General features: G+C 38.6%; 1 protein-coding gene across 3 annotated transcripts in view; it reads left to right on the top strand.

Moving 5' to 3' along the window:
• nsmfb (NMDA receptor synaptonuclear signaling and neuronal migration factor b) overlaps positions 1–11,736 on the top strand; it is a 66,580-nt gene extending 54,844 nt beyond the window's left edge. For all 3 annotated transcript variants that reach the window (XM_081611270.1, XM_081611269.1, XM_008417324.3), the window contains one exon: positions 3,002–11,736. In XM_081611270.1, coding sequence (XP_081467396.1) covers positions 3,002–3,099 — 98 coding nt within the window. In that variant the 3' untranslated portion in view covers positions 3,100–11,736. The remainder of the gene's footprint in view (positions 1–3,001) is intronic.
• Positions 11,737–13,678: the final 1,942 nt, after the last annotated feature.

Here is a 13,678-nt window from a genome sequence, read left to right as displayed (position 1 = left end):
GGTTTCAGTGTAGAGTATTTAATTATGCTGTATAATAATTGTAAAAGCTAAAGGTAACTACTTCACGGATTCCGTCTATCACGGGTTATTTTCGGAACGCCACCCCTTAGAAAAACAAGTGTTCGCTTTAAACGTAGTGTTTACTTAATTTTTTTCTACAGCAGGAAAAGTTTTATCAAAAAAGCGTAACAGACTAAATTTCAAAATGTTGTAAAAACTTTTTAAAATAAAATTTGTGAAAAAAGAAACAGTAACGTGATCCTCTGCAGCATCCTCATTCCAAACACATTCACTTAAAATTTCACTTTATGGTACATGTTCACATTATTTATTGACTGTATATCAAATTTTAACTGAATATATGACATAATACAATATATAATATTCAAAAATAATACAAAGACTTAAATCTTATTGTATAGACTAGGTCATCAAATCACTACGATGCCTGTTGGAATTTTTATTGTCCACAAGTGTCACTATTGAGTGACACAGTATCGACACAGAATTGACACAGTTTTGCTATGTGTCGAAACGATACATGACGCCTCATCTACCCATCACTAATATATATATATATATATATATATATATATATATATATATATATATATATATATATATATATATATATATATGCACAGTGCACAGTAGAGCAGTTGGTAGAGCTGTTGCCTTGCAGCAAGAAGGTTCTGGGTTCGATTTCTGCATGGAGTTTGCATGTTCTCCCTGTGCATGCGTGGGTTTTCTCTGGGTACTCCGGTTTCCTCCCACAGTCCAAAAACATGACTGTCAGGTTAATTTTCCTCTCCAAATTGCCCCTAGGTGTGAGTGTGCGTGTGCATGGTTGTGTGTCTCTGTGTGGCCCTGCGACAGACTGGCGACCTGTCCAGGGTGACCCCGCCTCTCGCCCGGAATGTTAGCTGGAGATGGGCACCAGCAACCCTCCCGACCCCACTAGGAGACAAGGGTGTAAAGAAAATGGATGGATGGATGGATATATATATATATATATATATATATATATATATATACACACTATTCTTGCCGTGTTTCTCAAACTTGACTTTCGACGTAATACAGTATGTAAGTAGTTGCTAGTTAATACGGCGATCAAACTATTATATATCTGCTTTTTGTTTCAGTGACGTACAAAAACACAAAGTTATAGGAAAGAAATACTCCAGAATTGCTATGCTATATATTTACCACTATATTATGTGTTAGTAAGATAAACGGGTCTGATGATCAGATGATACACTGTCCGGTCATCAGGTATAGTCCAGACCTTCTGGACATGTCAGAGTCTCTCACAAATTTTAAATAAAGCATCTATACAGCTTCAGGCAATGAATGCCAAGTTTATTTGGTGAACACTAATATTCAGAAGGTAATTCAAAGCTCTTTACAGAAAAAAATATAGGAACAGAAATGATTGAAACATTAAAATCAAACATTTTAAATGCCAGAGGAAACAATGTAAGCATTGTGTTTGATTTAAATGCAAGTCTAAAATAAATAATTAGCTAAAACATGATCAAATGATAAAGGACTAAGATAATTTAATAAATACTCCATCTACAATGATGCATAATCACTCAGCTCAGCATGCTAGATGCTTGAAAATAAAAGATAAATGAAGAGCTCTTCACACTTTCTCATTAACTTGATTAATGACTATCTGAACACTTGGGGCTCTTTTAGAGCCCCAATCTTTTTCAGGCAATCTTTTCATCATTAGATGCTAATAAATAAAACAAAATAGTGAAGTCGTAAGAAAAATTATATGAAACTCACTATTAATAGTCAGTATCAAAAGTTTGCTTCATTTGTGTATTTAGTTGTCTTTATTTACTGTTGGTAACTTATTTCAAACTGTTCTTTTTGTTGCCCAAAATTAGTTGGCATTTATATTTATCTGTTTTCTATTTTCTTTGATGCATGCAAGCTTATTGTGTGATTTTTGGATATATTTTTATGTGATTATATTTTGTACTCTAATAACGGTTTATAAAGAAAAGCAAAAAAAAAAGAGCAAAAAAACCAAAAAAAAAAAACCCCAAAGAAAACGACTTAATAGCTTTGCTTTTAAGGTACATATTTATTTGTCCAAATAAAAAAAAAGAAAAAGCAGCAATTGTGGAACATCATCTGTGATATCATTATGGAGGTGTTTAAAAAATAAAAAAATAAAGTTATAAGTTGATAAGTTATATATATATATATATATAATATTTTTTTTAATCATTTTTTTTTGGCAAGATCTCTCAGCCCCAGTGTGTTGAAAATTTCCGGGCTCATAAAAAATGACATCACAGCACAAAGTCAAAGACTGCAGCTCGCTGACCCACTTCTTGCCTGCAGCAATCAAATTACTGCCAGGAAATCTGACGACATCTCAGTCATTCATCAATGGACTGACAGTCATTAAATAAGCTTCCATCGGCACCAACCCATGTGGATCACAGCGTTCACTTTCCTATACGGGTACGGTAGTTATCTAGTCAGCTTCTTTAGGGTGAAGGAAGCCATAAGACCCAAGCTGTAGTCAAGATTCCCATTAAATTATGTGGCAAATACTTCTTTATCTCAGAAACAATTAAAATAAGCTAATTCTGTCTAGATTTGGAAGTCAGTCCTGTGGCTTTTATTGGATAGAATTTGTCTTTTTGATAAGTTATAAATTAAAAAAATTACTCCCTCCTACTTTCCAATAGATGTATTGAGGAAGGTGATGATATGGAAGCTCTACTATACTTTAGAAACGAGACATATTTTTGCATTGTCATTATGAAACAAAGTCACTAAACCGGATTGTTACCAGCAGTTCCATAATAGAAGATCAACCAGTTTGGAGAAAATGGGATTTATTTTTGCTAAATGACCTGAACGGTCACTGGGTTTGTAAACGCAGCAGGAAGCTGGTGCTGGTGCCATCTGGTTTTCCTGAGGTGAGCGTCGTGGTCGGCTGACCTTCTGTCTCCCATGTGTCGCCCTGCAGGCAAAGAGATGATCGAGATGTACTTCGACTTCCGCCTGTACCGCCTTTGGAAAAGCCGTCAGCACTCCAAGCTGCTGGACTACGATGACCTCTTGTGACCTTGCCGACTCAACTTCGGGCTTGTCAGCCGGCTATAGCGAGTCTGAGCCTACTGTTGCACGGTGACAGGGTGTTTGGATCCCATTGGGCCCCTGCCCTCTTGGTTGGCCTCGCGGGCCTCTGGCTCTGCAGCAGAGCTGGAGCAGCAGCAGCGCAGTAGGGTGTCTTTTTTGTTTTCTTTTCTAGAACCTTCTGAAAAGGCAGAATGTGGCCTTGTAGAAACACACCCAGCAGGTCGGGGTTTTTTTTCAAACTCTTACCTATTTTCACTGTCTGCCTGACTCTGGGGGATCAGAGGAGGAAGCGGACAGGAAGCAGGAGGAGCTGCAAACCTAAATGTGTCAGTGATGCTGAAAGACCGACAGCAGACAACAGAAAGATCTCCATGTAAACTTTAGAGCAAAGCTTTTGTTTTCCTTGCCTTGCCTTTAGTAAACTACTCAGCTCTTCTAAGACGGAGACTTTTAAGAAAAAAATTTAGTCGGTTTTTTTCCACGTGATAAAGCTTTTTACTAAAGGAAGCAGAGCTTATATGTAAATAAGTCATCAAAGCATCTTAGGAACAGGTTTTCAACCTTTCTGTCTGGCATTGTGTTAAGAAACAGCTTTTATTGGTAAAATACATTTAGATTTACAAATTGAATGAGCTGAAGCTTTTGTTTTTTGGAGTTAAACCTCCAGGTAAACGTGTTAGTATTTTGTACAGACTTGTATGAACTCAGGTGAAATCTCTTAGACTTACTGTACAACTAACTGTAGATCAGAAGCTGAAGGCCTTTTATAAGCCACACATCCTCAGTGGGACGTCACTTCTGCAGCGCAGAGACTTTTTGTTTGGCATTCTCACGGAGTCGGCAGTAGCTGAACACCCGCGCATGTTTGTCTGCCTGGCGGCGGTGTGCGGCAGACAGACCCGCTGAGGCGGTTTTAGCTGCTCTTTCTTGAAATGCTGGCGCACAGGTGCCTTTTTTACCACCTGTGTGTGTTTTAGCTGCATGTGTTGAGCTCAAAGCGTGTTTCCCTTGGTAGCCTGTGAAGATCTGCAGGTAGACAACCTTCATATGAAGTAGGTGATGCATAGACTTATTTGTATATTTAGCTTATTTTCAATATTTTTAGTAATCTTAAAAAATATTATTTTTAAGATTTAACTTAAATCTTACAACGTAGCAATGATTAGTAAAGGCAATACTTAGTTTCTTCCTTTCCGTGTTTTTTTTTATTGAAGCGTTTTGAGCTGTTTGACAGGAACACAGTAGGATTTGAAAGGCGCCCTCTGGTGGTTCAGTGTTGCTTCCCCGGAGTTGGACTTTAACATTCATGGTCTTTCTTGGTGTCTTTTGATGAGACTGGAGATTTATTGTTGTATCATATCTTTTGAGCAGAAATGCCACTTTTTCTGGCATTTTTTAAACAAATACATAAAAACTAAAATGTATAAAATATAAAACATTAGCTAACAACTTTCATTTGAAAGCAAGCGTCAGCCATTACTTTTGCTGCTTCAATGACATCATAGATTAATACATTACTGCAGCTATAAGGTCTGCTATCTGTAATTATTTCTAGGTGTTTTAATTTTTGCTGCATAGTCACTCGTAAAGAATGCTAAATTAACACTTTCATTAAATCAGGAGGTCTGGGCATGTCAAGGATGAAGATTAAATTGAGGTGACACAGCAGGCTATTTGAAAAAATGTTGTGATTCTTATGAAAATATCTTTTTAACTTTGCTCTGCTGGTGTCTGTGTTCCAGCTCATGGGTCTGCAACCTGCAGCTCTGGAGCCACGAGTGGCTCTTTGCACTAGGGATGCACCGATGGTAAAGTTTTTGACGATATCGATATTCAATATTAATATCGCTGTTATGGCTGATAACTGATATTTACAGATATTTTACATCTATATAAATATATATTTCACTATCCTTTCAACACCTTAAAAGAAATGATCACAGAGCTGACTTAATTTCAGCTTAACACCCCACAATCCTTCACATTATGTCTGTCCCTGTCACATGTCCAAATAAATACTACATGACCAGCCTCCAGAAACCAGTGGCAAAAACATGAAAACAAACATTGGTTGTTAATATCGGCACAGTTTTATATATATCAGATCCATGTCAATATGTAAAAAAAAAAAAATCAAAAAACATATATTTTTCATCCCTTCCATAGACTCTCCACAGTGGCTCTTAATAACTTTGTCTACGGCCGACTACAGTGGAGTCCCGACTATTAGCAGTTTAGCATTCGTTGATTTTTCTTTGGAATATAACTGCAAATTATATTTGCATAAAATTCATATTTTCATGGATTTTTTTCATGGAGCATATCTGAAATATTCTAAAGAAAATGCAGCTTGGGACGCTTAAATATCTCGGCTACTTGACACGCTATTGGCTGGCATTTGCAAAGCAGTCAATCCAGAAGCATCATTCATTTTCCTTGGCGTTGATTGGTTGAACCCCCAAGATAGTAGAGGAGGAAGACTGTAGATATTAGCTTTTGTGGTTGTGCTAAGATGGTTTCATATATATGCATATTAAGGTATATCTGGTGTTTTAACTATTATGTTATGTAGTTAAATTCGCTTTTAGAGGGGGAATAATGTATTTGTGGATTTTATCTATTCCTGGGTAGTTGGGGTCCCTAACCAAACCACACAAATACTGGGGGTCCATTGTTGTGTTTTTAACTATAGACATAATAACAAATGGAGATGTTGGCAGTTTTTCCGTTTTTTTATTGAAAAATGTTGAGTTATCACAACAGAATGATTAAAACATAATTTATCTTCAGATCTAATTTTCTTGTCATTAGGAATCTACAAATATTACCACATTGAAGAAAATGTATTCATCCTCTATTCCCAAAGAATTATGTATATTTTTTTAATCATTATTATTTAATTTAATTTTAAAGCTCAAAAATAGAAATAAATTGGTGGTTCTTCAAAAATGAGAATTTCCTTTAGTGAGCTGTTTCATGGTTGTAAATAGGTTTACATCAATGGACTGAAGACTCAGCTCCAGACCTCATGAGGCCTTCACATGTCTTTAGAACGGCTCCAGAAATTTAAAGTGATCTGATTCCCATATATAAGTTTTTAGAATTAGTATTTAGTTTTATCATTCAAATAAAACTAAATACCTCCCACTGTCAATTTGATCAGAAATCATAATCAATCACATGTTCGATTAGAACCACAATAAGTAGAAATAAGATATGACATAAAACCTTAAAGGAATAAATAGCTGTAATAAATAGAAAGTTGTGGGAACAAACTGGTGACTCTGAAACAAAACACTTCAACGTTACATTTTGTTGTGATTCTTAATGTGTTGAAATATGCTTCGTGCACCGAGTATTTACTATTGTCAGTTGTACTCTTTATACAGAAACTTTTTTGGAGTCAAATAAGTAGTCGATGTTGTTCAGCTGTATTATCTTCCTCTGTGGTGATCCTGCAGTAGGCAGTTATTTGAACAGTGTGTAATTAGTGTAATAATGGATGGCCTTCTATTTTTTTGTGTGTGTCAGCCAGCTGATTGAGTGTGCACAGCAACATGTAGGGGAGGGGCAGTGCTGCTGAAAATCCATGCAACTGTTTTTGAAAAGGATGTCTGACCTCTGTCTCCAGTCTGACCCCATTACCCCGAGTGTGTCAACGCATCAGCTTTGTGCACACGCTCCACTTCTTCTTCTCTTCTTTTCCTGTATTTTGGTGGCCCAGTCAAAGCATTACGTTCAGGCCTGGTGAAGTTCCTGGTTTGTTTTCAGTGTTTTCACGATGGCCCATTTACGAGAAACTTTTTTGAAAATTAGAAATAAAAAGATTGTTTTTCTAGAAAACACCAACAAAAAAGATGTTGATAAGGAAACAGCCTGATGGGAAATAGTACGAAAATATAAAAGTTTGTCTTTCTTTCACACCGAAGCCCTTCCTGTGCCTTCCTCTGATGACTTTGTGTATTACATTGTGAAAAAGCAGAGAACAGCTGGATTTCATCCTATCAGGGATTTTAGTCCATCCATACCTGCACAACTCATCAGATCGGTAGCTCTGGGTGCAAAAAGACATCTGAGTACTTTATGTTTACCAAAACCACAATAAAGACGACATCTTTATAAACACACTGCTGTGTGAAACAATGTTTCTGGACTCCCTGAATCAGCAACGTTGGCAGTCGAACCTCCGTCTAAACAACAAGCTGCCTCGGTGTTGCAGAGTGCTGATTTGAAACTTTTACTTAATTGGAGAATTTTAAAGCTGCCGGTGCTGAATACGCATGGAGTCATATAGGATGATTGACGTTTACAACGCTTTGTATGAAGGTTCTGCTGAGCTGGCCGTGTCCTCCATTATATTTACCCTCCACTTCCCCTCTGAAAGCCTGCAGCTTCACACCAAATATGTCCTCACAAAGATACGAAAGGAAGGGAAGCAGCTTGAGACTTTTTTTGAGGTCTTTTCTTATTATTTTTACCTCCTTCTTCTCTGCTCTGTCAGAGAGTTGAGAAATGCGGAGTATTTCAGATTGTTTCGGAGGAAGGGGTGTGATTCCTCCTGACTTCACATCCATCCTTCTCAGCGCTCAATAAAAGCGTCAGCGTCACGGTCGTGGATGACTGCGTCCGTTCACATTGCGTCGAGTCATTGCCTCTTTCTGATCTGTGCTGGTCGACTGAACTGGAAGAAGCGTTCATGGTAGCACATCGGGGGCATTTCCAGCTCTGCCTGCAGCTCACAGATAACAGGCTGGGATGCTAACACTCTTCGTCTCAATGTGTCCACGATAGCATTATCTCACACAAAGATGTTTTCATAAGGCCACTAGGAGTGTAAATATATTAGTAAATTTATAGTGTTTAGAGTTTCACTGCTTTTCGGTGAGGGCAATAATCGCAGCTGACAGCAGGGAGTGACTGGTTTCCCTCAACATGTTGGAGGAAATTCACAGACTGGATTACATTGATGCACTGATGGGTGTTTTTTAATTTTGTCCTCAACGTTGTTCTCAGTTGTAAAACCTGACTCATATTTTTTCAAAGTTTTCTTTGATGTAAAGGAGGCACTGCATTCACATGGAAAAATACAGACTGCAGCGAGGAAACGTCATAGACGGAATATTTATGCTGTAACAGGATTTATTTTCTCATTGGCTCAACAACATGGCAGATAAATCTATACACTGAAGTGTTTGTTTATGTTCAGATGCATATTTTCCATTTTGAAAGTGTTTGTTTGTATTTGTCCACCAGATCGAGTTAAAATAACACTTAATAACACCTCCTGGATAGGCAGCCACCAAACTCTATCTATGACCAGGATATGTTGCCACGGCAATATTGAGCCACTCTGAAACGTCTGGAACCTCTGATGTACCGTCACATGATCCATAGTGTTTCCATAAAACACCCATAAAGACATCGGTAAGAGCCCGATGTGTGTGCGCTCTGTGCTTCAGTTACTTCATCTCACATGACGGAACCTTAAGAGAATCACTGAGATGAGACCTAGGAGGCTTTTTCTCTGGGTGAATGCAGTTCTCTCATGTTATTTTATTGCTCATTATCTGCTTAAACTTGCATACTGTTGTTAAAAGGGCAGCCTAACTCAACAGATTTGTTAAACCCTGAGAACAGACTTTAACAGCTCCAATAAATAAGATAATGATTTGTTGGTTTGTTATTAAATCAGTAAAATTTACTTAAACTCTTTCGCAGAACAAACTTCTTTTTTCCATGTTAAAAGTTGCTGTTCACAGTTATTATAAATGCTATTAGTTTTATCTATTGCCATGAAAAATGTTGTGACGTCTTTGTGTTTATCTCTTTGCGTGCAGTGAAACGGATCTAGGTGCAGATTTCTGCTTGTGATCCTTCAACTGTTTTCTATGTTGTTCTCCTTTGAGGCGATATGCTGTCTGATGATATTTCTGTGTGAATTTGTTCACTTCTTTATTTGTATGCATAAGATAAGGACCACTGTTCTCAGTATTGTGTTACTCTGTGATATCTTTGGAGGATATTGTTTTTGTGAACACGGCGTTGTCGTCGCAGAGCAGAAACAGCCCAGGGACACAGAGCGCCGCGCTCACTGCATGGCTCCTTTACATTCTGCTGGAGTTCGTCGCTGCACCAAACGCTTGCATGAGCCACGCTGCTTTCTCTTTTTTTTTTTTTTTGTTTTTTTTTAATGTTGTCTTTGACTAAAGGTCAGATCCTGGAAAATAGTTGCACACTTTCTCAGTTCTCCGACCGTCGAAAAGAAAAGCTGCCGTTTGTGACATGGTGATCCATTAGCTGCAGCTCAGCTCAGCAACAGCTTTATGTGACTCAAATGACATTTATTAATATTTATTTATTGTAGTCTGTATTCTTATTATCACAAGTATCCACACACTATTCTGTTGTCCACATATGGTGTAAGCCTCTTGCAAACATTAATTTGAAAGCAGGTTTCTAGTAATCAATAATCCATTCTTGGATCCAGTTTGATATTTTTTACATTTTAAGGATGTTTAGAACAGCCACAAACTTTAGGGTAGGAAATTTGTTACAAGAACACATTGGTAATTGATATCGAAGTTTATAACTTATCATACAAAATATTTAGAAGCATCGGTCTCAGGTACAAATATTGTGATGCCAACAGTGCTGCGTGGAGTATTTGCTCCCTTACAGATTTGTTCTGCTTTTGCTATTTTCTTCCTCATTTAGATGTTTCTGATCATTGAACAAATATTAATATCAGACAGAGCTGAATAAATATAAAAAGTAGTTTCCAAAGGATTATTTTTGATGTTAAAGAAAAAAACCTGTATTACCCAACCTGGTCTGATGTGAAAACATATTTCTTCCTCTGGTTGAATCATGAAATACCAACATAATAAACCACAATGTCAGGCCATTTTCACCCACCACTCCCTGAGCCTATCAGCTGCCAAACCAAAAGAATCTAGAAACTAATTTGATAGAATCTGACAATATGGAGAATGTTAAAGGGTCTCAAAAAGTAACATGTTATCCTTTTTTGTATCCTGTATGATCTGTCTGTCCTCTTACAGCTGGTGTGAAACTAACAGCATTTCAAAAAACATAACATTATGCCAGCAGTGATGTAAAAGACTCACTGCCAGTTGGCAAATGCTTGATGCTGCTGTTGTAGCCAGAGCCAAAACAACCACTAGGTTTACGGGACAACATGGCCTTTTGCACAAGGCCATGCTCGTCTGATCTTTTTCTTTAAAGTTTGTAACGTTTGTAACTTCGATAAACAATATGTTTTTAACATATTAGTTAACTGTCACCATCCAGCTCCTCTGCTTCCTCCTCTGGTTTTACAGGCAATGTAGAAATCGACTGGTCTGTCAGAAACAACTAATCAGAGCCAGGAGGAGGGACTTAGCACTGTCAATCATCCTGGTGTATGCTCACACCCTCCCACTAGCGCTCTGCTAGGCTATAGCTAGACCCACCATGAGCTCTCAAGCTAGTTAGCATAGCCGTCGATGACAGTTTTCTCACAACGGTAAGTTGTTTCTCCACCATCAGCACATTGAGCAGTGTGTAGATGAGCATGATGACAGCGCTAAGACCCTTTACCTGACTCTGATTGGTTGTTTCTGACTGGGAGCGAACGGAGCGTTTCTGCAGATGGTTATTGAGAGCACAGGGAGGAAGTGGAGGAGATCTTTTTTTTTGTTATACTGCCACAGCATAATGACATTTTTCGAAATAATGTGAAAAACATATTGTTTATAAAACTTACATACCATGGGAAACAGCTTTTCATATTTACTCTGATTATCTCTGATGTAAAAAATTGTTTGATTATGCGCAACCTCAAAGTGTTACAAAGACAAGTAACGGTAGAATGAATCTTTTGAGGGGGGTGGTGAGTTTTTCACAAGAGGCTTTGAGAAAAGCAGCTGCTGTTTGTTTAAAGGAGCCAAACAGAGAGCCATGTTGGAAGAGCTCCAGCAATCTTCCCCGAGAAGCGGAGGACTACCCTCAGGCATGAAAAACATAACTCAGATGTCAAGAGGCTCTGCATTCATATGGGCACAGATCTGTTGCAGAGGAGCTGACGGAAACAGATCTGTGCTCGAACGCCACACACGACTTGCTCACTGGAGCAGCCATTTTCCATTTCCTGAGAACATAATTGCGCGAATCAAATCATTTGTCTTTGCCTCTCCTCTCCTGTTGTTTTGTTATTAAGAACGGACGACAGATTAAATTATTAATGAGAGTTGTTGGGTCCTCTCCGCTGCTTCCTGCCGGCTCCCATGAAGATTGCCGGGGCTCGGCTGGGAGCCTGATTGGGTTTGATGAGGGTGATGGATGGATGAATGGATGCTGCTCCAAAAGCCCTCAGACCTCCAGTCGGGCTCTGATTGTATTTTGGGGAACGATGGAAAATAATGTGCTTATGTAACGTCTGTTTTGATTTCCATCACCTACAAACTGAGCATTATATTTTAGAAGGGTAAGGTAGAGACAGTAGGAGTTATAAATGTCGCAATAAGGTAAAAGCATTCAAGTGTACTGGTAGAAAACGTGCTTATTATGAACATTACTGCATATTTGGTGATTTTGATACTAATAAAGTTTATCTGTATACTACATGGTTTGGTTTCTGTGAGCCTCCAGGCTGTCCATGTTTAGCAGGTGATACAGACTCGGTGAAGCTACATAAATGTAGATTTTCAACTTAATGGCATCCCTGCATAATTTCTTTCATCGACTGCAAGGTGCTAAAAGGTACAGAATTTTGAAAGTATTCTGACCCGTTTGCAAATTAACAACATTAATGCTGAGTTACAATAACTATTGTTGTGATTTTGAGGTTGTCCGGTACCAGGCACAGAACATCCCATTTTAGTTCAGTTTATTGGTAACCCAATGGGAAATTGGTTTGCAGCAGGCATTAAAAAACAAAAACACGTCCACAAAAGAATTCCCACTCATTCTGTTAGTTAGACCCAACAACGCTCAATAACCACAGCTACAAATATCAGGAGAAATAATGTCCTGTTACTCTCTAATCCCATAGTGCATAATAGCCTAATGCATTGCATAGTTCATTTTGCCCCCAAAACGACAAGAATATAAAATATGTATTATCTCAAAAACCTAAAAACATGATCTAGTCTGGGTATTACAGGCTGATCCAGGTAGATTAAGCTCAACATTGGCAGCAGGACTTAAAAAATCCCAACCACGCCGGGTTCTGAGTAGAGTTTGCACTTATAGCCTGAACCCAGGCCGGGACAAGATTATTTGCTTGATGGTCAGGTTGGGATCTTTATGGGGGAATGTTTCTACCATAATCCAGGAACACACATTTTCAGTCAGAAAACAGGACTTCATGTCTGTCTTCTCAAAACGTGTAACGCTTGTACTCAAAACTTCTGGCGCTCAGCCAGAGTCTGTCCTCAGACTCTCTGTTCGCTTACGAAACATTTTCTGCTTGTTTCTGGAACAAAAATGCACCGTCGCTGGCAACCTCTCAGACCTGCTCTCCTGTCTTCTGCTCCCCTGGTGACATGTTAAACTGCAGCAGCCTGTTGCCGCTGGCCTTATTACAATGAGAACAAGTGAAGTTAGTATGCTTCATCTAATTACAGTAGGACAATTCCACTCTCTGTCTTTAGGGACCGTACTTCGTTTCCTCCTTAAACGGTTTACAGGTGTTACAGCAAAGCTGCTGCTAATGGTTGCAGCTTTAAACTCAACAAACCCTCAATACACCTGAACAAAAGCATCACTGCTGGCTTTACTGTATGGCTCATGACTGCACTTTAAACTTTGCAAAAAAATAAGAAGAAACGCATGGATTCATGTTACTGCAACTCACTTTGGGTGGAGGATGCAGATAAATGACCAATGCTGTGCAGCTAGTATGTTATTTTCCCCTGACCATTCCTGCAATGGATTCCAATTAACAATGGTTCTTTTACGGTTCCTTTGGAGAATGAAGGTCAGCATGGTAATGTATGGTGAACAAACCTGGGGATTAATTATGCTACACCTGCTGTGCAGCTCTGTGTTTTATCATCCAGCAGACGACACTCTGCAGCCAGTGCATCATAGCAGACCTGTGGCTGCAGCAGTTTGCTTCATTAAGCGTGCTAGCTTGCCAACATTTGTGAGTTAAAGCAGATCAAACTGATCAAATTAAACATATTGTGATTTTAATTTGACTTATGCTCCCCAGACACTTTGAAAGTTAAAACATTTCTGCTCCCTGTCAGGAGGAGATGGAGTGAATCTGGCTCACAAAAACAGGGACAAACACATTCACACTCACTCCTGTCATCTGTTTAGAATCCCTACCTGACCTAAAGGATTTTTGGGCTGTGAAGGAAGCCAGGAACAGACCTGCATGGACAGAGACAATGTGGGAACTGCACACAAAACAAGACTCAAACAAGCAGAGGTGACATTCAGCCTTTACACGCTTTTATTCTCCATGTTTGAGTTTACAGTGAATGTTTATAGCAGCTGATCCATCAGGGGTTTAATGCAATCCCATGAAAAAAAAGAAAGGAAAAAAAAGGACAAC

This window comes from Poecilia reticulata, chromosome 9 (assembly GCF_904066995.2).
Source record: "Poecilia reticulata chromosome 9, P_reticulata-male-v2, whole genome shotgun sequence".
Lineage (NCBI taxonomy): Eukaryota > Metazoa > Chordata > Actinopteri > Cyprinodontiformes > Poeciliidae > Poecilia > Poecilia reticulata.
The sequence above is the reverse complement of the archived record's forward strand: the minus strand, read 5'-3'. Positions and strand labels throughout refer to the sequence as shown.